Source organism: Chiloscyllium plagiosum, chromosome 20 (genome assembly GCF_004010195.1).
Source record: "Chiloscyllium plagiosum isolate BGI_BamShark_2017 chromosome 20, ASM401019v2, whole genome shotgun sequence".
Lineage (NCBI taxonomy): Eukaryota > Metazoa > Chordata > Chondrichthyes > Orectolobiformes > Hemiscylliidae > Chiloscyllium > Chiloscyllium plagiosum.
In genome coordinates this window covers 40111831-40136072 of record NC_057729.1, presented here as the reverse complement: position 1 = coordinate 40136072, position 24242 = coordinate 40111831, and the positions used below count along the sequence as shown (strand labels likewise).

The following is a 24242-nucleotide window of genomic DNA, read 5'->3' as shown; positions in this document are numbered from 1 at the left end:
TCCAAACTCTTCCTATGCATATACCCATCCAGATGCCTTTTAAATGTTGCAATTGTACCAACCTCCTCCACTTCCTCTGACAGTTCATTCCATACACGCACAACGCTCTACATGAAAAAGTTGCCCCTTGGGTCTCTTTAATATCTTTCCCCTCTTACCCTAAACCTAAGACCTCAAGTTCTGGATTCCCCCACCTCAGGGAAAATACTTTGTCTATTGACTATATCCATGCTCCTCATGAAATACATAAAAGTGGATAAATCTCCGGACCTGATCAGAACTCTGTGGGAAGCGAGGGAAGTGATTGTTGGTCTGCTTACGGAGATATTTGTATCATTCATAGTCATAGGTGAGGTGCCAGAAGACTGCAGGTTGGCTAACATGGTTCCACTATTTAAGAACGGTAGTGAGTTCAAGCCAGGGAACCACAGGCTAGTGAGCCTGATGATGGAGGTGGGCAAGTTGTTGGAGGGAATACTGAGGGATAGGATGCACATGTGTTTGGAAAGGCAAGGACTGATTAGGAATGGTCAACATGGCTTTTTGTGTGGGAAATCATGTCTCAGCCCATTGGCCCATCTAATCAAGATCCCGATGTAATCTGAGGTAGCCTTTTTTGCTGTCCACTACACCTCCAATTTTGGTCTCATCCGCAAACGTACTAACTACACCTCTAATGCTCACATCCAAATCATTTATATAAATGACAAAAATAGTGGACCCAGCACTGATCCTTGTGGCACTCCACTGGTCACAGGCCTCCAGTCTGAAAAACAACCTCCAACACCACCCTCTGTCTTCTACCTTTCAGTCAGTTCTGTATCCAAATGGCTAGTTCTCCCTATATTCCATGAGATCTAACCTTGCTCATAAGTCTCCCATGGGGAACCTTGTTCAATGCCTTACTGAAGTCCAGATAGATCATGTCTACCACTCTGCCCTCATCAATCCTCTTTGCTACGTCTTCAAAAAGCTCAATCAAGTTTGTGAGACATCGATGAAACAAATATCTCAGCAAGAGGCCCAGCAATTATTTCCCTCGCCTCCCACAGAGTTCTTGGGTACACCCAATCAGGCCCTGGAGATTTATCCACTTTTATGCATTTCAGGATATCCAGCACCAACTCCTCTGTAATATGGACATTTTTTAAGATGTCACCATTTATTTCCCTACATTCTGTATCTTCCATGTCCTTTTTGACACTAAACACTGATGCAAAATACTCATTTAGTATCTCCCCTATCTCTTGCGGCTCCACACAAAGGCCGCCTTGCTGATCTTTGTGGGGGCCGATTCTCTCCCTAGTTACCCTTCTCTCCTTAATGTATTTGTAAAAACCTTTCAATTCTTTTTCACTCTATTTACCAAAGCTATCTAATGTTCCCTTTTTGCCCTCCTGATTTCGCTCTTAAGTGTACTCCTACTTTCTTTATACTCTTCTAAGGATTCACTCAGTCTGTCCTGTCTATACCTGACATATGCTTTCTTTTTTTTCTTAACCAAACCCTCAATTTCTTTTCGCATCCAGTATTCCCTATACCTATCAGTCTTCCCTTTCACCCTGACAGGAATATACTTTCTCTGGATTCTTGTCGTCTAATTTCTGAAGTCTTCTCATTTTCCAGCCGTCCCTTTACCTGCGACCATCTGCCCCCAACCAGCTTTTGAAAGTTCTTGCCTAATACCATCAACATTTCCTCTAATTTAGAACTTCAACTTTTAGATCTGGTCTATCCTTTTCCATCACCAGTTTAAAACTAATGGAATTATAGTCGCTGACCCCAAAGTGCTCCCCACTGACACCTCAGTCACCTGTCCTGCCTTATTTCCCAAGAGTCGGCCAAGATTTGCAACTTCTCTAGTCGGTACATCCACATATTGAATCAGAAAATTTTCCTGTCTATGCTTGACAAATTCCTCTCCATCGAAACCCTTAACACTATGACAGTTCCAGTCTATGTTTAGAAAGTTAAAATCCCCTACCATAACCACCCTATTATTCTCACAGATAACTGAGATCTCCTTACAAATTTGTTTCTCAATTTCCGTCTTGACTATTAGGGGGTCTATAATACAATCCCAATAAGGTGATCGTCCCTTTTTTATTTCTCAGTTCAACTCAAATAACTTCACTGGATGGATTTTCAGGAATATCCTCCCTTATCAAAAACGCCACTCCCCCTCTCTTGCCTCCCTTTCTGTCCTTCCTGTTGCATTTGTATCCTGGAACATTAAACTGCCAATCCTGTCCATCCCTGAACCATGTTTCTGTAATTGCTATGACATTCCAGTCCCATGTTCCTAAACATGCCGAGTTCATCTGCCTTCCCGGTTAGGCCTCTTGCATTGAAATAAATGCAGTTTAATTTCAGTCCTACCTTGTTCTCTGCTTTGTCCCTGCCTGCCCTGACTATTTGACTCACTTCTTTTCTCAACTGTACCAGATCAGATTGATCTCTTTCTTTACGATCTCTCGGGGTCCCACTCCTACCTTACTAGATTAAATCCTCCCGAGCAGCTCTAGCAAATCTCCCTGCTAGTATATTTGTCCCCTTCCAATTCAGGTGCAATCCATCCTTCTTGTACAGGTCTCTTTTACCCCAGAAGAGATTCCAATGATCCAAAAATGTGAAATCCTTCTCCCGTACACCAGCTCCTCAGCCATACATTCATCTGCTCTCTCCTCCTATTCCTACCCTCACTAGCTCGTAGCACTGGGAGTAATCCAGATATTACTACTCTCGAGGACCTCCTTTTTGAATTCCTGCCTAACTCCCTAATTCTCCCTTTTTAGAATGTCATTTGATATGTCTTTTAATTTATTCATTTTGTGGGATGTGGGCTTTGCTGGCTGGCCGGCCATCATTTTTTGCCTGCTCTAGTTGCCCTTGAGAAGGTAGGGATGAGCTGCCTTTTTGAACTGTTGCAGTCCACCTGTAGTGGGTGGACCTACAATGCCATTCGGGAGGGAATTCCAGGATTTTGACCCAGCAACAGTGAAGGAACAGCAATATATTTCCAAGTCAGCATGGTGAGTGAGTTGGAGGGGAACTCGAAGGTGGTGGTGTTCCCATATATCTGCTGCCCTTGTCCTTCCAGATGGGAGTGATTGTGGGGTTGGAAGGTACTGAGGATTTTTGGTGAATTTCTGCAGTGCATCGTGTAGCTGGTACACACTGCTGCTACTGAGCGTCGGTCGAGGGAATGGATGCTTGTGGATGTGGTGCCAATCAAGCGGGCTGCTTTGTCCTGGATGGTGGCAAGTTTCTTTAGTGTTGTTGGGTGTGCACCATTCAGGCAAGTGGGGACTATTGCATCATTTACTTGACTTGTGCCTTGTAGATGGTGGACAGCCTTTGAGGAGTCAGGAGGTGTGTTACTCGCTGCAGTATTCCTAGTCTCTGACCCGCTCTGCATTTATGAGGTGAGTCAAGTTGAGTTTCTGATCAATGATAACTCCCAGGATATTGATAGTGGGGGATTCAGTGATGATAACACCATTGAATGTCAAGGGATCCGATTAGATTGTCTCTTATTGATGATGGTCATAGATTGGCAGTTGTGTGGTGTGAATGTTACTCACTACTTGTCATCCCAAGCCTGGATATTGTCCAGATCTTGTTACATTTGGACACGGACTGTTTCAGTGTCTGAGGAGTCATGAATGGTGCTGAACATTGTACAATCATTGGTGAACATCCTCAATTCTGACTTTATGATGGAGAGAAGGTCATTGATGAAGCAGCTGAAGACCTGGGACACTACCCTGAGGAACTCCTGCAGAGATGACCTGGAGCAGAGATGACTGACCTCCAACAATCATAACCATCTTCCTATGTGTCAGGTATGACTCTAACCAGAGAGAGTTTTCCATCGATACCTACTGATTCCAGTTTTGCTTGGGCTCCATGATGCCATATTCGGTCGAATGCAGCCTTAACGTCAAGGGCCGTCTCTCTCACCTCACCTCTGGAATTCAGCCCTTTTGTCCATGTTTGAACCAAGGCTGTAATAAGGTCAGGAGCCGAGTGGCCCTGGTAGAACACAAACTGGGTGTCATTGAGCAAGTTATTGCTGAACAGGTGCTGCTTTATCACACTATTGATGACACCTTCTACCACTTGACTGATGATCGACAGTAGACTGATGAGGCTGTAACTGGCCAGGTTGCTTTTTATGGCAGGACAAATTTTCACATTGTCAGATGGATGTCAGTGTTGTAATGTACTGGAACAGCTTGGCTAGAGGAGCAGCAAGTTTTGGAGCACAAGTCTTCAGTACTATTGCTGAAATGTTGTTAGAGCCCATAGCCTTTGCAGTAGTCAGTGCCTCCAACTGTTTCCCGATATGATATGGAGTGAATCGAATTGGCTGAAGACTGGTATCTGTGATATTGGGGATCACTGGAGGAGGCTGAGATGGATCATCCTCTGGGCACTTCTGGCTGAAGATTGCTGCGAAAGTAGTGGACACTGCTTCTTATTATGTGCCCCAATAGCTACTACATATCCTTGGCAGAGAGTTGGTGTAATAATTCACACTCTGACGGCATATTGGGTGAGAATTTTACTCAACAGTTGACGAGTCAAGCAAATCATTGTAAGGCTTTCTTATCTGTGGATTGCCACATCACTGCTATAGCTCTCAACTGACAATGATCTTTTGCTGTTTGTGCATGACCAATGTTCTTGACCTCAAATATCTTTCGTTATTTTTCTTCTTGTTCAACTTTAAGTCGAACGGTTGCACTGGATTTTGATTGTGGTCAGCAATGGCTTCTTCCAATAGCTTCCACAAACTAGCAGATCATCCACTATAACATCTATCCTGGTAAAACTGCAAGTTAATGTTTCTCTGAATATGTGGAAAAGCCAACAATAGGTACAACCATCTGTACCTCCCAAATGGCATCCAAAACAGTTATAAAGCTGCTGCTTACATCCAGCTTCACTTGCCAGTAACCAGCCCACATTCAAGGGTGTGAAGATTTTTTTTTCATTTGCAAGCTCTGGCAATATCCTTAGATGTTCAGCATGGAATTGCAAAATCTCTTAAGTTTTATTTAGATCCTTTCAGTCGATGCATACTTTCAGCTTTCCATAATTTGGAGATGCCGGTGTTGGATCGGGGTGTACAAAAGTTAAAAATCACACAACACCAGGTTATAGTCCAACAGGTTTAAGTGGAAGCACACTAGCTTTCGGACCGCTGCTCCTTCAGCTTTCCAGGTTTTCTAACTGCTACCATTCTACTAAACCATTCTGCAGGCGTTTCTGGATTTACTCCTTTCTTTTCCAGCTCTTCTAGCTTGTCTTTCAGTTGGGCCTTGAGGGCACTGGAACTTTTCTTGACAAATGCTGACCTTGTCTTACTCTCCAGGTAGATATCCTAAACCTGTAAACACACGGTTGGACTCCTTCAGGATCTGTTACAGTTAATGGCTTCATGTACTGTACTCTCACAACAGGAACTCCTCCGCCAAATGATTCTGTCTTTAAAAAATTAGATCGGCCTTTAATTGTGCAAAGTCCTGGGATTCTAGGAATTGTCTTATTACAGTCATATATTGACCAATGATCTCTCTTACTTTGGGTCTAACAGTGAACATGTACCATTCATAAGATACATTCACTTGGGTTCAAAACATGCCTGCAAAGTTTTCAAAAAGTTTGCAAGTCTCATTTTACTGTTCTTCAGAGAGTCTTAGAATGGAATACACTTTTAAACACTTCCTCCCCAACTGTGATGAAAGTGTGGCTTTTCGTGGTTGCACTGACTTGTTAATTCAGTTTGATTTCAGATCACCTTTCATTTTGAAGTCACCAGGAGAAGCAAAATTGCAGCCATTGTGTCAGTGTACCCAGTGTTTCAACTCTGGGTTGTTTGTGTATCTCTGTTATTTTTAGTAGCTTTCACAGACATTCCAGTGTCTGTGTTTTAGGAGCTGTCCTTGTACACAGTTCTTCAATGCTCAAACAACTCCACACTGACACCATGCTACAATTTCAAACAGTCTGGTTTCTGGTCATAAGCTAGCTCACTGAGCTGGTAGATTTGTTCTCAGACTTTTCGTCACCATGTTAGGTAACATCATTAGTGAGCATCGATGAAGCGCTGGTGTTCTGTCCCTCTTGCTATTTATCTGTCTTGGTCGGTTGTGGTGGGTGATATCACTTCCAGTTCACTTTCTGAGAAGTTCGTAAATGGGATCCAAATCGATGTGTTTGTTAATGGAGTTCCAGTTTAAATGTCAGCCCTCTAGGAATTCCCGTGTGTGTCTTTGTTTAGCCTCTCCCAGGATGGAGGTACTGTCCCAGTCGAACTGGTTTCTCGCCATGTGTATGGATACCAGTGTTAGTTGGTCATGTCTTTTGGTGCCTAATTGGTGCTCATGTATCCTGGTGGCTAGTTTCCTGCCAGTCTGTCCAATGTAATGTTTGTTGCAGTCCTTGCAGGGTATTTTGTATATGACATTTGTTCGGATTGTTGTTGGTACGAGGTCCTTTAAATTCATCAGGAGCTGTTTCAGTGTGCTGGTAGGTTTGTATGCTACCATGATGTCAAGGGGTCAGAGTGGTCTGGTCGTCACCTCTGAGTTTCTTTAATGTTTGGCAGGGTGGCTGGAGTACCTGGGCATGCTGTGTCTTCTTGTTTAGGTTTGTTGTGTAGGAATCGAAAGACAGCACTTACTGGATACCCACCATTCCTGAATACGTTATACAGGTGTTTTTCCTTGGCTTCTCTTAGGTCCTGGGTGATGCAGTGTGTTGTGGCTTGTTTAAATAATGATGCAGCTCCATTTGTGGGTGTTGGGATGATTGCTCCTGTCGTTGAGTATCTGGTCAGAGTGTGTGGCTTTCCTGTAAATGCTGGTCTGTAGCTCTCCATTGGCTTTTCGTTCTACTGTGAAGTCTATGACGAGGAGTCTGTTGTTGTTCTCTTCCTGTTTGGTAAACTTTATATTGGTAGGATGTTGTTTATGTATTTGTGGGTTTCTTCTAAGTTGTTGAGTTTCATGGTGACAAAGGTGTCATCCACACAGCAGACCTAAAGCTTTGGCTGGATTATGGGAATGGCTGTTCATTCTAACCTCTGCTTCTGCTAAGAGTCCTGATATTGGGGATTGTCTATTGGTGATCCCATAGGCATCCCCCTGATTTGTTTGTTGATCTTGTGTTGAAGATAAAGTTGGTTATAAGGCACAGGTCAACTAGTTTGAGGATGCTGTCCTTGCTGATGGGGTTGGTGCTGTGGGGTGTTTGTGCCCTTGGTTCGTCTAGCAGTGAGGCCAGTATTTCTTTGGCCAGGGTGATATTTGTTGATGTAAATGGGGCAGTCACGTCGAAGGAAACCATGACCTTGTCATCCTGGTGTCTTTGATGATATTAAGGAATTCCTGGGTGGAGTGGATGGAATGGTTTGAGTCTTCTACCAGTTTGTGTTGCAGTTCCTTTGCAAGTCTGTACGTCAGTGTATTGGGAGGTGAGACGATGGGTCTGAGGGGGCTCTTTGTTGATGTACCTTTGGTAATCCGTAGAAACAGGGTGTGTTGGATCCTTCAGGTTTCATTCTTTGGAGGTCTATCTTCTTAATTTCACCTGCCTTGTGAAGTTTCCTCAGGAGATGCTATAATGCGCTTTTCTAGCTGTGGAGTTGGGTCCACTGCCACCTGTTGGTAGGTGTCAGTATCTGCGAGTAGTGTGTTTGCTTTTTCAATGCATTGTGTTCTGTTCAGGATGACAATCATGTGCACTTTGTCTACCGGTAGGATTACGATATTTCTGTCTTTTCTGAGACCTACCAGGGCTTTCCTTTCCAGTGTGTTGAAGGTGTTCTCTTCTTTCTTACTGCTTAGTGTTGGTGCTACTGTCTGTCTGATGGCCTGCTGGATTTCTTCTGTAGGTTTGTTGTCTTTCAGGGTGAATTCCAGTGCTACGAGCAAGTCCTTTTTGTCCGTGTCACTGTGGTTGAAGTTCATCCCTCATTCAAGGACAGCCTTTTCCATGTCTGCGAGTGGTCAGTCTGACAGGTTCTTTATCCAAGTCTCTGAACTGTCTCTGATTCCTATACAACAGACCTAAACAAGAAGACACAACATGCCCACAGACTCTAGCCACCCTGCCATACATTAAAGACATCTCGGAGATGAAGATCAGACTACTTTGGCCCCTAGTCATCATGTGGCCCACAAACCTAACTGCACACTGAAACAGCTCCTGATGAATTTAAAGGACCCTGTACCAACAACCGGCAGAACGAATGTCATATACAAAACACTCTGCGAGAACTGCAACAAACATTACATTGAACAGACGGGAAGGAAACTAGCCACCAGGATAAATGAGCACCAACTAGCCGCCAAAGACATGACCAACTATCACTAGTATTCATACACACAGACAAAGAGGGACACCGGTTCGACTGGGAGAGTACATCCATCCTGGGACAGGCTAAACAATGACATGCACGGGAATTCCTAGAGACCTGACATTCAAACTAGAACTTGTTAACATTAACAAATATATCGATTTGGAACTCACTTAACCAAACTCTCAGAAAAGAACTGGAAGTGATATCACCCACCACAACAGACCAAGACAGATAAATAGCAAGAGGGACAGAACACCAGCGCTTCATTGGAGGGTCACTAATGATGTTAACTAGCATGGTGATGAAATGTCTGAGATCAAATCTACCAGCTCAGTGAGCAAACTTACAACCTGATCCACAAATCTTCTCCAAAATTGCAAACATCTTGGGCGCAATGTGCGCAAATTAGCCTGAAGACGGAAAACCTACGCCATTTGACCGTGCGCCAGCGGCCAACAACTGTACTTCCTACACAAATGCTTCAGGAAATAGGTATTACCGCAATGTGTCAAATACAAACCACCGCTCAACATCCCACAAGCCAGAAGAACAGCAGAACAGAACAGTCGCAGGATTCTGTATGATAATGATAAATGATATTCACAACAGAGTCCACAAATATGAACAAGGAATTTCACGCCAAAATACTCCGTGCTCTAACACGACTGACCATGAATAGCCAAGTATGCTAGAACGAGCCATCAAAACTAAACAACAGCTGACCAAGACAAAGAAATGACTAGCCCTACAAGAAAATCTGGCCAAGCTTACGCACAGCAATAACACAGACAATTCAGAGACTTGGATAGAGACTCTCAAATACGGAAAAGGCCGTCCTAGAACGAGGGATGAACTTCAACCACAGCGATGTGGACAAAAAGGACTTCCTAGCAGCACTGGTATTGACCCTGAAAGACAACGGACTTACAGAAGAAATCCAGCAGGCCATCAGACAACACTAAGCAGCAAGAAAGAAGGGAACACCCTCAACACACTGGAAAGTCCTGGAAGTACTCAGAAAAGACAGAAGTATTGTAATCCGACTGGCAGGCAAAGGGCACATGACCATCATCCTGAACAGGACACCATAAATTGAAAAAGCAACCACACTACTCGCAGATACCGATACCTACCAACAGGTGGCAATGGACACAACCCCACAGCTAGAAAAGCGTATTACAGCAGCCCCTGAGGAAACTTCACAAGACAGGTGAAATTAACAAAACATACCTCCAAAGAATGAATCCTGAAGGGTCCAACACACCCTGTTTCTATGGATTACCAAAGGTACATAAGGATTCAACCCCCCACCCATCTCAAACCCATAGTCTCACTTCCCAGTACACTGACATACAGACAAGCAAAGGAACTGCAACACCAACTGAAACACCCAGTAAAAGACTCAAACCACTCCATCCACTTCACCCAGGAATCCATTCTCAAAGATACCAAGATAGAGGACAACAATATCATGGTTTCCTTCGACGTGACTGCCCTATTCCCATCAGTAAACATCACCCTGGCCAAAGAAACACTGGCCTCACTGCTAGACGAACCAAGGACAAAAACCCCGAAAGCATTAACTCTATCAGCAAGGACAGCATCTTCAAACTAGTAGACCCGCGCCTCATAACCCACTTCACCTTCAACGACAAGACCTACAAACAGATCAGTGGGATGCCTGTGGGATCACCAATATCAGGACTCTGAGCAGAAGCTGTTATGCAGAAGTTAAAATTAACAGCCCTTTCCAAGGTCTAACCCAAGCTTTGGGTCTGCTGTGTTGATGACACCCTTGTCATTATGAAACACAACAAATACATCTATCCTGGGACAGGCTAATCAAAGGAGAAAGTGAGGACTGCAGATGAGCCCTTCTTGGGCTCATGCCCGAAACTTCAATTCTCCTGCTCCTTGGATGCTGCCTGACCTGCTGCGCTTTTCCAGCAACACATTTTCAGCACAGGCTAATCAAAGACATGCATGGGAATTCCTAGAGGCCTGGCATTCAAACTGGAAATCCAATAATAAACATATCCATTTCAACCCATTTTTCAACCTCTCAGAATAAGAACCAGAAGTGATATCACCCACCACAACAGACCAAGACAGACAAATAGCAAGCGGGACAGAACACCAGCACTTCATCGGAGGCTCACTGATGATGTTACCTAGCATGGTGATGAAACGTCTGAGAACAAATCTACCAGCTCAGCGAGCAAACTTACAACCTGAACTACAAATCTTCTCCAAAATTGCAAGTCTGGTTTCTACTGTGTCTTTATTGAACTGGCTGTGAGATAGATGCCTCTAGTCAGCAGCTCATGAGTTAGGTCATATGATTATAGCAAGCGAGGAGGCACATTAATACAGCATATAGACCAGTATAACTATACAGGCCAAAGTGGACATAGTAGAGACATACAGGATTAGTTTCCTAACTCAGCAATATGATTCTCACATATAAAATATCATAAAGTATGAGGAAGATCATTACAATAATCTTAAAACATCATTGTCCAATTGTGGAAAAAAAGGCGTGTACCAAGGAAACGATTTCTAGCAAAAAAAGGGCAAATGAAAAGTACCTTTAATCGCTCTGTATCTTTGATTTCAAATCAGAATTTGAGACCCTTTTCACTTTTGCAATTAGTGCAGTCCTTGTTTTTCTTTTGTGATAAACATTATTATTCCCAATAAATTGACTCAAATACAAAAATCAAGTATATCCAAGGTTTGGATGTCACTTTCCTATTTGGAGCAATACCGTAACATCTGCCTCTATCACTCTTGAATACAATGAAATATGTATTTCTGATCACATTCCATTCCTTAACTCCAGTACCAAACTCACTCCACTGAAAGCTTCTCTTGATTCTTTAGGTTTTAACATTACCACTGTTCTTCAGATCTAAGAATGATGCAGCTCAAAAGAAGGTCATTCCGGCAGTTCTTCGATAGAATTACTTAGATAATTCTACTGTCCTTTCTGCTCCCCACAGCCCTGCAAATATTGTTCACTCAGGTTTTATCTAATTTAATATTTAAAGTTGCTACTAAATCTGCTTTCATCACACTCTCAGGCTGTGAATTATAGATCACATCTTTGTTAAAAAGAATTGGCTGATTTTACCTCCGTCTGTTTTCCTAATCACCTTAAATCTAATTTTTTCTTGTTTTGATCCTTCTAGCATTGGAAGTAATTTCTCCTTATTACTCTCTCAAAACCTTCAATAAACATCTTTAATAAATCACCTTTTTTATTCACTTGCAGGATGTGGGCATTGCTGACTGTGCAAGCATTTATTGTCTGTTCTTAGTTGCTCTTGAGGTGGTGGTATTGAGTTGACTTCTTGAACTACTACAGTCAATGTGGTGTAGGCAGACCCACAATGCCACTGGAGAGAGATTTCCAGTGAAGGAATGGTGAAATATTTCCAAGTCAGGGTGATGAGTGGTTTGGAGGGGAACTTGTAGGGGGTAGTGTTCTGGATGGAATTGATCGTGGTTTTGAAAAGTGCTAAGGATCTTTGGCGAATTTCTGTAGTGCATCTTGTAGATAGTGCACACTCCTTCAACTAAGTTGGTGGAGAAATGGCTGAACATTTGTGGATGTGGTGCCAATAAAGCAGCCTGCTATATCCCGAATAATGTCAAGCTTCTTGAGTGTTGTTGGAGCTGATTTCATCCATGCAAGCAGCAAGAATTCCATCACACTCTTAACTTGTACCTTATAGATCGTAGACAGGCTTTGAGATGTCAGGAGGTAAGTTATGCATTGCAATATTCCTAGCCTCTGACCTGCTATTGTAGCTACTGTATTTATATGGTGAGTCCAGTTCAGATTCTCATCAATAGTAACCCTCAGGATGCTAATAGTGGGGGATTCAGTGATGGTAATGCCATTGCAGCCAAGGTCCAGTGGTTAGATTGAAGATGGTCATTGCTTGGCATTTGCGTGACATAAATGTTAATTGTCAATTTTCAGCCCAAACCTGGATATTTGCATTTAGACATAGACTGCTTCAAGTATCTGAGGAATTGCAAATACTGTAGAATATTGTGCAATTATCAGCAAATATCCTCACTTCTGACCTTGTCATGGCAGGAAGGTCATTGAAGAAGTAGCTGAAAATGGTTGGACACAAGACACTATCCTAAGGAAGTCCTGCAGAGATGTCCTGGATCTGAGATTGCTGATCTCCAACAACTACAACCGTCATCCTATCTTCCTCCTACTCTTTATCATTTGAAGAAAAGCAGACAAACCTTCTCTATTATCTCCACAAGACTTAAGTCCATTACTTCTACTACCATAGAAACACAGACACAGGAATAGGCTATTCAGTTCCTTAAGCTTGCTAGACCATTCGAGATGAATGGTCATCTGCCTCAATTTTGTTTTACCACACTATTTCCATGATCCACTGGATATCATTTATACTGTAACTGGAAATCTCTGGATATTTGTCTGAAGCGCGTCAGTGAGCTTCCACGGATCCAAAGGGTAGAGAATTTCAAAGATTCACTTCCTGAGTGAAAAACTTCTTTCTCATCTCAATCTTAAATAGCTAGCTCCTTGTTTGGAGACGGTATCCTTTGGTTTTAGAACTCCCTATTCCTACCTCAAGGGGAAACATTTATTCTGCAGACACACAGATAACCATTCAGCATCATCGTAAAATCCTTACAGTATGGAACAGGCTATTTAGCCCAGGAAGTCCACACCAATCCCCCCGAAGAGTATCCACCCAGACACATTCCCCTACCCTATTGCTCTACATTTCCCTGACTAATGCACCTAGCCTACATATCCCTGAACAATATGGGCAACTTAGCATGGCCAATTCACCTAATCTGCACATATTTGGACTTGGGAGGAAACAGGAAGAGAGACAGGGAGAATGTGCAAACTCCACACAAAGTCATCTGAAGCAGGAATCGAACCCGGGTTCCTGACTAACCACTGAACCACCATGCTACTCACGATATCTCTGGCTTTGATTTCCTTCCTATGTGCCAATAACTGAATACAATGCTGCAGCGGAGGCCTATCCAATAATTTATGATAGTTTAGCATTTCGTGCATTTTTTTTCTAATTTCTGATTACTTCACGCTAACAGCATTTTTGTATAGTATATACATTTTTCAATCTTTCTGTTCATGGATCACCTTTAAAATTGTACTATTTAGTTTATTTTACCTCTACCCATTTTCCTACCAAATTATATCACTTCACACTTCTCTGCATTTCATTTCACAGACTGTGATATCTTTCTTCATTTATTCTGTCTGAACTCTAGATACATGATGCCATCTGTTTAGCTTGCCACAATTCTCAAGGTTTTAAATCAACATTTAAGATGAACTCCTACTTTATATTCAAGGAAGAGTGAATTAAAGAAAAATTATCAACTCTATGACTTTGATAATGTATGTACTTTACACTTTATGATCAATATTTTATGATCTTCATAACTATTCTTTCTCACTTTAGTCATGGTCAAGTTGCAGTTTTGTTTCTCCATCAAGAACACCACTTTCAATTTAAAACTCCCTTACTCTGCCTCAGCTTCAAAACAAACATCTTGGTTTTACTTTTTGTAATTAGTACCAAACAAGGAACAGTTTATGCTGTTCATTCATGGAAAATGCAGTCTGTGCTGATACCAAAGTTCATTTCTGATCGGACCCATTTACCCAGAGAGACAAGACTGTTTTCCCCACTGATCTGGGTTAGATTTGAGTGAGACACTAGGTCAAAAGATAAAGTATTGATAAAGGATAGATAATGCATTGTCTCTCAGAGGAAAAGTAAAGCCACTTTTGTTCTTGTTACATCCCATCATTACTTGAGTCCTATTTGTAATATTTACGACATATGAACTGCAATGACAGGTATGAATATGTGCATTTACTGAAAACACCTACCTTATCTTATTCAAAAATGAGGATATTAACACAAACAATACTAACAACTCTCTGCTGTTAGAAAGATTAATACATTATGGTTCTGCATGATATTAAAATCATAAAATTCCTGAAACAGGCCATTCTGCCTATTGGGTCCACACTGATCCTCTGAAGAGCATCCCACCCAGACCCACACTATAATTCTGAATTCCCGCTGATAATCCACCTAATCTGCACATCCCTGGACACTATGGGGTCATTTAGCAAAGCCAATCCACCGAACCTGCACATTGAACCGTGGGAGGAGACCGGAACATCCATAGGAAACCCACGCAGACCCGGGGAGAATGTGCAAACTCCAAATAGACTGTTGCCCAATCGAACCCAGGTTCAGGACACAAGATAGCTTTTATTTTAGACAGAAGATTAACTTTTTAGTGTGTCTTCATGCATTATATACTGTACATGAGTATTACTTTGGCTTCCACGGCACTTTGAGAATTTGATTTTAGAAACTTATCTGCTTTCACAAGGACAAGAAAACTGAAATGGCAGAATAAGTTCTGCTCGTTCTGACTTTCTTTTCTTAATTAAACAACGTTAAGTGGAAAGATGGTACAGATGTAATCAGTTGGAACTGTCAGATTGCCTTTCGGTAACGTCTCATCACAAATCGATATAGATCCAAATCCATTTAATATATTTTTAACATTATAAGTTGACTTGACAACTGTTTCTCGAACTCTGTTGCACTCTTCCTACAGCAGGTAAACTACCTTTAGAAAATCTGCCTCCGTTTCAAAACAAAAATTACAATTCAAGCTCCAGAATCCATGTTGAGAGTAGCTAAAGGTGTCCTGCAATCAGAAACGCGGACAACTGAGGGCAAATATCAGTTAAAAACATTCGAACCGAGCATTACACGAGCATCCTTCCCTTTACTTCACATATCCGAAGCAATCTTGTTGCACTGTGGTTCTACCTGAAGTTGAAACTGAATGCGAAACGCAATCACTTTGTCCACGCAGTGCTTGAACTGGTTAGTCCCTCTGAACTGTACCTCTCCTACCGGCTCCAGCAGACTGATTCACTCGGACTTTGAAACACTTGTACTGTGCCAATACTGTATACAAGTCAACTTTGAGGGTGCAAAGTCTCGTTCCTTACCTTGGGTTTTTTTCCCGACTCCGGATGCAACAAATATTACTTATTAATGGCGAAGTATGTATTTCTTAGATTTAAGATCCAAGGCACAACTGAGTTGAATGGACTTTATAAACAAACTAACAGCATAACGGAGGCGATTTTGTATGAATCTGCTTAGTACAGTATTACCACCTTCAAACTTGAACCCAAAGTGGAAGGTTTTCCTTATTTTATATAATTACTTAAAAATCTATCGTCCAATTTGTTTGTTAAGTTGTAACAGCCTGTTGACCATGATGAACAATGATTGAGTCGCCCCTTCTCCAAACTGCAGAAATCGAACTATGACATCGATACGGATATGCAGTACATGCTCTCTCCACTGCGTCCACAAAACCATGTTTTTCTAAATTCAAGAAACAAAACACGCATATTTAAGAATCACACGCGTTTAATTAGGTAAAACTGCAGCAAAGGCAACAACATAGTTACCCTATGTATATCCATTCGATTCTTTAGGCAAGGATCCACGTTGGCCACGGAATCTCCCAGAATTCAAATTTAATCTCCAAATCATTGCTATGACACTCAAGAGGAGAAGCATTATTACGCGCGTTCACCCCGACTTTTCTTTCCCCCTTTGCAATTTTCTATTATAACTTTTCAGCAAAATGCCTGATTTCCAGTCAAGAACCGCCCCCTTGGGAAATAAAGGGCCGGTTTGCTATTCAATTGGCTGAGATGAAAATGACTAGGATGATTGGCAGATTGTATAACCCAATAACGAAAGTATGAAGCGGAACATCATCCAATATACTGTAAATGCCATCAAACCAGAATTTAGACACGAGTTTGCAAAATAATCTGACTGGTAACTCAAATACCGCCACAGTTCAATTAATTAAACGTACTGTAGACCTTTCAGTACTGCACGTTTGCATGAACTTCACTTACAAGATCATAGCATAAACAAATACGCCAATCCAAAGTGGTGGCTAGCTCCTTGGTTGTAGGAAAATGTCAGATGATAATGCGGATCTGAGTAAAAGAGGTATGAACACAGCTCAAAGAACACGCGAAGAACGGAAAAGGTTATTTGTGAAGTGATGAGCTAAAATAAAAATAGATTTAGAAATTCATTGCAAGATTGAATTGGAGGTTATTTTTTTTTTTTACATACGGTAATGAACAAAGTTAATAGATTTTTTTAAAAGAAAGGCACATTGGTTGACAGGGGCAGCTTCAGTCTTCCCCAATGCTTCAGCTGGAGGAAGCCGGAAACTCATTAGTCTACATTCGAACTGCACAGTGGAGTGATCAAAGGGATGAAGGGGTGGTGCAAGCGATCATCGATGAACATGTGGAACCGACAGTCATGATCACGATACACAAAATGTAGGATATGGACAGAAGAGAAATGACTGATCTGTAAGAAATAATCAGAGATTACAAGTCGTCATGTCGATGCCTTCTGGGATACAAATGGAGACTAAGTTTAGAAACACAATACAGGAACAGACAAAGACTTAGGGCAAACCCAGGAACTTCTGTGAAGACAGATGATACAGAATTTTTTATTTCATTTTTGTTCATGAGCAATTCCACCGAAGAACAAGTAATTCTTATAAAAATGTTTCCAATAGTTAACGTTTCAAGTATTGTGGGTATATAAAACTTTCCTTAAAATATGGCAATTAAATTGTAATCATAATAATTTGATTAAAATCAAGAATTAGATTGTTTCCAATTGGTTGTGCACCAGAGGCTGGAATTCAACAAGTGTTTAATCTATTCACGACATTGGTATCTCTGACTAAATTGTCCCTTTTCTGCACATTATCGAAACCCGAACACTATACAAGAATTCACAACTATATTATGTTTACCATATTTATGATAGGTCACTGTCAAATACTGCCTAAGTTCAGTTAGTAATTAAACTAATTTCATCATTATCTTATTTAATGTGACTACTTGTGGGGATTAAATGAAAAATGGGGAAGGGAAGAAGTAAAGATTATTTATTGCACTGAGTTTGTTCTAATCAAATTCACCAATTTATGAAATTTTTTTCCAGTAATGAGCAAATACCAACACTGAACTAATCAGTGAAAGTTTTTATTTGATGTACACACTAACCACCAGAATTGCCTTCTAAAAATCCAACTACACCATTGCTTTTTCACCCCAAGAATTTGCACAATACAGGAGCAGTATCAGTTCTAACAAATCCTAATCAAGGTACATTAACTCTAACGTACACTAGAATTTGCTGCATTTCCAAAGGCAGATAAAATCCATAAACTGTTCAGTTCCCTCGAATAACTCTCTGCAAACTGTATTTAGCAGTTGATTCTGCATGCAATATATAGAAGCAACTGAGATTTCTAATTGGCCATATTATAAACATACGAACTCAAAGCAAGAGTTCATAACTGATGGAGAATGAATTGTTATGTGGTGATTAATAGATCTGATAATAGATCATTAAAAGACAATGCAGCAAGGCAAAAATTGCACCTTATGCTAAAATCAAACTTATACAATCCACTATCTTTTATAGAAATGCTATGATAGAGGACTTTTGCTTCAAGTGCTTAGAATATTCAAAATGCTTTCTTTGGGAATACGTATTTCATGCTCTTATAGATGATGTATAATGGATTTAAATTATGTGACATTCAGTATTAAAACATTAAAATTTACTGCAAACTCCAGTCCTCTGACAACTAATGCACAGTGTTTAATCAACATTACTTACAAACACTTCTCATAAAAACATATTGAGCAATTCATCATTTGGGTTAGCCCTTATGCTCATCATGAAAAGTCCTTACTGTGCATCTTGTTGGAAATACACAGCAGAACACTTCAAAAAAGTTGTGAACTGCCTAGGCTTGTCAATGCTGACTTGATTGCATTACAATGATGTCTTGCCTGCAGCAATGATTGTCATTTTAAAATAAAGTGCTTATGCCGAATATACTAAAATCTGAAATAACCATTGTATTATATCATAAAAAGCTGAAGATACTTTACAAGCTTATTTTGCTTGCATTAAAATATTGAAAAATATTAATCAAATCAGCGTAATGTTTGGACTGATACTCCTTTAACTGCTGCTTTTATCTTAGTGGAATTGAAGGCAAATTCTTGGCATTCAGCTAAACTTATTTATTAGGATTTTGTCTGTCAAATAGTTTATATATTTTTTTAAAAAGTATTAATTAGAGAGGTGCACCACTGGTGAGAATAACATTTATTGATCATCCCCAATGCTCTCTAGCTGCCTCCTGAACCACCATGCAATTAAACTGTATTAAATGTGCAAAATGACATTGCAAAATTAGAGTATCAACAAAAGTCCAGACATATCAAAAGCTAAAATTTAACAGAAAGCTGTCTGACCTGCAGACTTTTATGGTTCTCATTTCAGAACTCCACCATCTCCAGTATTTTGTTATATTAAAAATTAACACTTCAGGAATGTGAAAAAAAGCAAATTAAAAACAAGTTTACAGCAAAATGAAATTGTAATGATATGTAATTACTTGCTAATTAATATCTATATGCCTGATACAACAATTGTCAATCTGAGCACTATATATGACTTGAGAGTAAATGGTAGCCTAAAGTTATGTCATATGACAAGCAATCTAGAGGCCTTGGCTGTGAGGACATGGCTTCAAATCCCACAAGAGCAGCTGGTGAGATTTAAATTCAATTGATCATTTTGGAATTCTTGGGGGGAGGGGTGATGGCCGAGTGGTAATAGCGCTAGACCGTTTACCCAGAGACCCTAGAAATTTCTAGGGACCCAGGTTCAAATCCTGCCATGGCAGATGATGGAATTTATATTAAATAAATATTCGGAATTAGGAATCTAGCAATGACCATGAAACCATGGTCGATTATCAGAAAAACCCAACTGGTTCACTAATGTCCTATAGGGAAGGAAACTGCAGTCTTCACCTGGTCTGGCCTACTTGTGACTCCAGACCTACACCAATGTGGTTGACACTTGACTGCCCTCTGGACAACTAGGTCTGGGTAATAAATGCTTGCCTGGCCAGTGATATCCACATTCCATGAATGAATAAAAGAAATTGAAAGGTTTCAGTGATAGTGACCACAAAACTATCGATTGTTGTAAATATCCAAGCTGCTCACAAATGCCCTTTAGGGAATAAAATCATAAAATACATTCTATCTAGCCTACATGTGATTCCAGTCTTGCCACAATGTGCCTGAAATGGTGCAGCAACCTATTCCATGAGAGAGAGAGAGAGAGAGGGAGAGAGAGGGAGAGAGAGGGAGGGAGAGAGAGGGAGAGAGAGGGGGAGAGAGGGGGAGAGAGGGGGAGAGAGAGCGCGCGCGCGAGCGTGCGCATTGGCAATAAAAGGCATTGGTCTACTCAAATGCACCAACTGGGAGGTAACTACAAACATCACAACTTTCTGTACTCATGTTCAGGCATACTGGTGCTAGGGAGTGGAAGACCTTTAGACTGTAACAATTTAGTGGCAGCATCAGGTATTTCAAGGTCATTGAAATAGTGTAATTCCCTTTACTTTGTCTTAATAATATGATCACCCAAATACTTCAACTTAGTTACTGTGTAACCTTTTCTTTGTTTCTTACTACAGACCAACAGGAAGTACTTAGGATTATAAATTAGTTTACAGAATTTTCTCTTCATTGATCCTGTCACATGATGGGCACAAAGACACTAATAAGTGTAAATTTAAGATTCATTTTCATACCAATAAAACCAACATATCATTTCTCTTAGAACAGTCAACAATGATTAGATAGACTAGAGTTTCATCTCATCATTCTGGGTAGAAATAATCCCAAACTATAAAGAGAAATATTACCACCACCCAGTACCACAATCTCATTTATCAAGCCTCTACAAAAAGTTCATTCTAGGTTGTAGCTACGAAGTAAACATTTTCCCGTTCAAATTAAGATGTTATATACAATACCATTATGATACCTTGTTTAAAATTATACACAAAATTTGATTATCGTATACTTCTGTTAAAGACAATGAAAGTAGATGAATCATATATTAATGGTATAGTTATGTAAAATAGGAATGAGTTATACTAAACCACTTTCAGGTACAATTTTTGTACCATGGAATGTGAAGCACTTAGTAACAGTAAAATACTGTTCTAAAAATAATTATGAACCACTCCTTTGGTGTGCTTCAGTTATAGCAAAATGCCAGCTGTTTAGTTTCTTCTGTACTCTTTATTTGAATATATGTGTGTGTGTGTGGTGTGTGCGCGGTTTTGAAAATTAGCAAAGTCTTATGGGAGCAGAGATGAGGAATGTAATTCAGAATTGGTGCAACAGCCGTCTAAACGTTAGAGACACTGAAGTCAGGAGTCACAGAGCTGAACGCAGCATTCTGGGGATTTTTAAAAATACATAGAAAATTATAGTGAGGATTAAGCTTTGTGGAATTATGGTATTTTATGGATTATTATTTTATCTGAAAGTTCCATTATACCTATAAAAGAAAGACCATCACAAAGAAACTCAAGCTAGAAGGCTATTTTGCCTCCAGACATCTTTATGGAAAATATTGTTTTTAAAAAAAAAACAGTCCACCAACAATGACAGTTCAGTGATGAGTAACAAATCTCATCTATCTCTAGTAAAATGTGATCTTGTCCTAATGCATTCAGTCTTGGGCACAAGTGCCGAAAATCAATTCCTCAGATGAGAAAAAAAGCATGAGTAACAATTTTAAACAACAGATACAGATTTATCATAGTTGCATTATAACTAATCAAGATTTTAAATATTTAAATCTTTTGAAATTAAAATATTTTGCTCATGAATTTAATGTTTAAGTAATGGCATCTTGAATGTCAAAAACTAATTATTTCTTCTGCTAAAAGCCATTAAAAGAAACAGAATAAAAAGATGGTTGACAAACATTTGGCAATCTTCGAAACACGACACTATGTCACACAGAGATGGAATAATGGAGACTATTACACGATAGAAAGTATATTTGGACAAAAGCTATTAGGTAGTGCTTCTTTCACGTTTTTATGAATGTTCATCAACTTTTTTGAACATGACACTTGCACCTAACAGATTCTTAAGTCAATCAAAACACAATGTTTCTCTCCATAATTTATCTTCATCTGAATGCTTAAAATTTTAACTAGTTATCTACATATAAACAACCACTTTAAGCTACTACTAGATTCAGGAAGTAACCGTAACAAATGAGACAAATACTTTAAAATTTTGGCTGCAAAATCCAAGATCACATCTGAAAAGGTTTTAAAACTAGATTAGTTTCGATAAAACCTTTTTGGTTGCATGTGCTTCTTTCATAAAATGATTCTATGGTTCCAAGTCATATCTTCTACGTCACTTCTGTACATTTTGAAAAATGTGAGAACATTGAAATGCTCTATTGCTTTGCTCTACTGAATGGTAGAGGTTTACATCATTTTGCAGCAGCAATCCAAATTTACAGAGCCAATGGAAGCATCTTCCGAAAAGCTATTGTGTCAGCAAACAGGAGCACATTTTTTTTAGATCAAAAGTAACAACAACCCAATAAAATTGAGCTCAGGTTTGGTTATTCAAAGAAACTTCATCTTCCTTTAAATTTTTGACAGTTAAATTAATGAAGAATTGTTGATGTACTTTTTCCAGTCCTTTTCCTGTATATGCTAGAGAAAACACCATTTGCTATTGAGGCAAAGCAATTTGTTTACTGTACGGAAAAATTGACTGTGATGGATAAGAGAAAGCCATGCAAATGATAAGAGAAGCATGGCAACCAATATACACACCGATGAGATCAGATTTAACATTTAGAAAGAAAGGATTTTAATAGTCTGTTGAATAGCAATGCCATATATACTAATAAACATTGCATTCTATTACTTGGTGCTAAATGTTGCTTGTAGAATCGCACAAACTGCTGAAATTTTAAAGTTAGCCAAAAACGGTGTACAAAAGATCTACTCCACATCACAGCCGGGTCTGTGCTTCAGGGACATATATCTCAATACTATCTGCGCTCTCTGTTGCAGAGTTCTGTCGTACAGATGCAGCTCGTTTAGCTGCCATTAATCGCTTGCGAGCTTCCTGACGTTGCTTGTCTGCTGAATCGGTTAGCTTTTCACGATTTATAGGAGTCTTAGCCTTTGCTGGTTTCTTTGGCACGGGCGGGGGCAGCTTTTTCTCTTCCTTTGAGAAAAAAATACTAATATTAAAATGAATGCTGTTATTCTAATCAAGGTTAAAATTTGCTGTCTCATTATGTATCAAAATGTTTACTAGGATTTGTTGGCATACCATTTTCTCCTCAAAATAATTAGCTAATTTCTGAAGAAATGAAATCTACAGCAATTCTGTAATGTAAAAAATAAATCAATACCAAGGAAAGCTGAGTTAAAAATCACACAACACCAGGTTATAGTCCAACAGGTTTAATTGGACTATAACCTGGTGTTGTGTGATTTTTAACTTTGTACACCCCAGTCCAACACCGGCATCTCCAAATCAAGGAAAGCTGAAGTAGTAAGCACAACCAAAGTACAGTATTTCCAAACACACTTGACACTGTAGTGTCCCCATTACCTCAAGAATAGATAGGAGCGCCATCAATACGACGTGGGCAGCACAATGGCACAGTGGTTAGCACTGTGGTTCAATTCCCTCCTCAGGCAACTGTCTGTGTGGAGTTTGCATATTCTCCCAGTGTCTGTGTGGGTTTCTTCCGGGTGCTCCGGTTTCCTCCCACAGTCCAAAAATGTGCAGGTTAGATGAATTGGCCGTGCTAAATTGCCCATAGTGTTAGGTGAAGGGGTAAATGTAGGGAAATGGGTATGGGTGGGCTGCTCTTCAGAGGGTCGTGTGGACTTGTTGGACCGAAGGGCCTGTTTCCACACTGTAAGTAATCTAATCTAATCTAAAAATACTAGATGCAAGGGCAGAAAATAGCAATGCCACCACCAGGTTAGACTTAGTAGTGAAACTGTTGTGCTACCTGTCACTGACAGACGTCCCTTGACAAGTGGAGATATCCAAAGGAACAGAATTTTCAGAATTTATGCACAAATAAACTGATTCTGCATCATGATTTATTGCAATGCAACTTTAAAGTTGTTAGAAAATGGTTCCTGATATTCATACATGAGTTACAAATGTAGTACAAATTCAGTGTTGGCCCTGATCTCAGTATTTCAAACAATTCCTCCTCCAGGTGACTCACTTTATTCTTCTCAAGGTCAAACCAGACTGGATTTAAACTCATCGATACTGGAACAACTTGTGGATCCTTTAACATAAAGAAGTATCCCAAGTGCATCACAGGATCATTATAAAACTCAACTGAGCGACACAAGGTAGTTTTAGGTCAGATAATGGCATGTTTTAAGAAATGTCTTAAAGGTGAAAAACAAGGTACAAAGTGTAGATAGGAAATTCCAGAATTTTGTGGGTGAAATAATAGGCACAGCCATCAATGTTGAAGCAATTCAAACCAGGGAGATGCATTAGAAGCTAGAAAAAAAACATAGATTTCTCGGGAGGGGCGGTGGGGTTAGAAAAGATTACAGGGCTAGTGAGGGGAAAAACCACGGAGGGATTTGAAAACAAGAACAAGAATTTTAAAATCAAGATATCGCATGCCAGGGAGTCAATGCAATTCAACAAATATAGCAAGGGCAGGAGAGTGGGACTTGAGTTAGCACACAGGTCATAGAGCTTTGAGTTACCTTAGCTTACAGGATGTGGGAGACCAGTCAGGAGTATTGGAACAGTTGA

The 24242-nt window shown here is 40.1% G+C and overlaps 1 protein-coding gene and 1 long non-coding RNA gene across 3 annotated transcripts in view; both read right to left on the bottom strand.

The window, feature by feature from the left end:
• The window catches only part of LOC122560195, a 61039-nt gene extending 43591 nt beyond the window's left edge, over positions 1 to 17448 (bottom strand). Inside the window, exons 1-2 of the long non-coding RNA XR_006314691.1 lie at positions 15924 to 17448; positions 15453 to 15837 (exon numbers count right to left, since the gene is read on the bottom strand). This is a non-coding gene — a long non-coding RNA (uncharacterized LOC122560195). The remainder of the gene's footprint in view (positions 1 to 15452; positions 15838 to 15923) is intronic.
• A 3533-nt stretch (positions 17449 to 20981) lies between these two features.
• LOC122560192 (disks large-associated protein 4-like) overlaps positions 20982 to 24242 on the bottom strand; it is a 589090-nt gene continuing 585829 nt past the window's right edge. For both annotated transcript variants that reach the window (XM_043710586.1, XM_043710587.1), the window contains one exon: positions 20982 to 22661. In XM_043710586.1, coding sequence (XP_043566521.1) covers positions 22443 to 22661 — 219 coding nt within the window. In that variant the 3' untranslated portion in view covers positions 20982 to 22442. The remainder of the gene's footprint in view (positions 22662 to 24242) is intronic.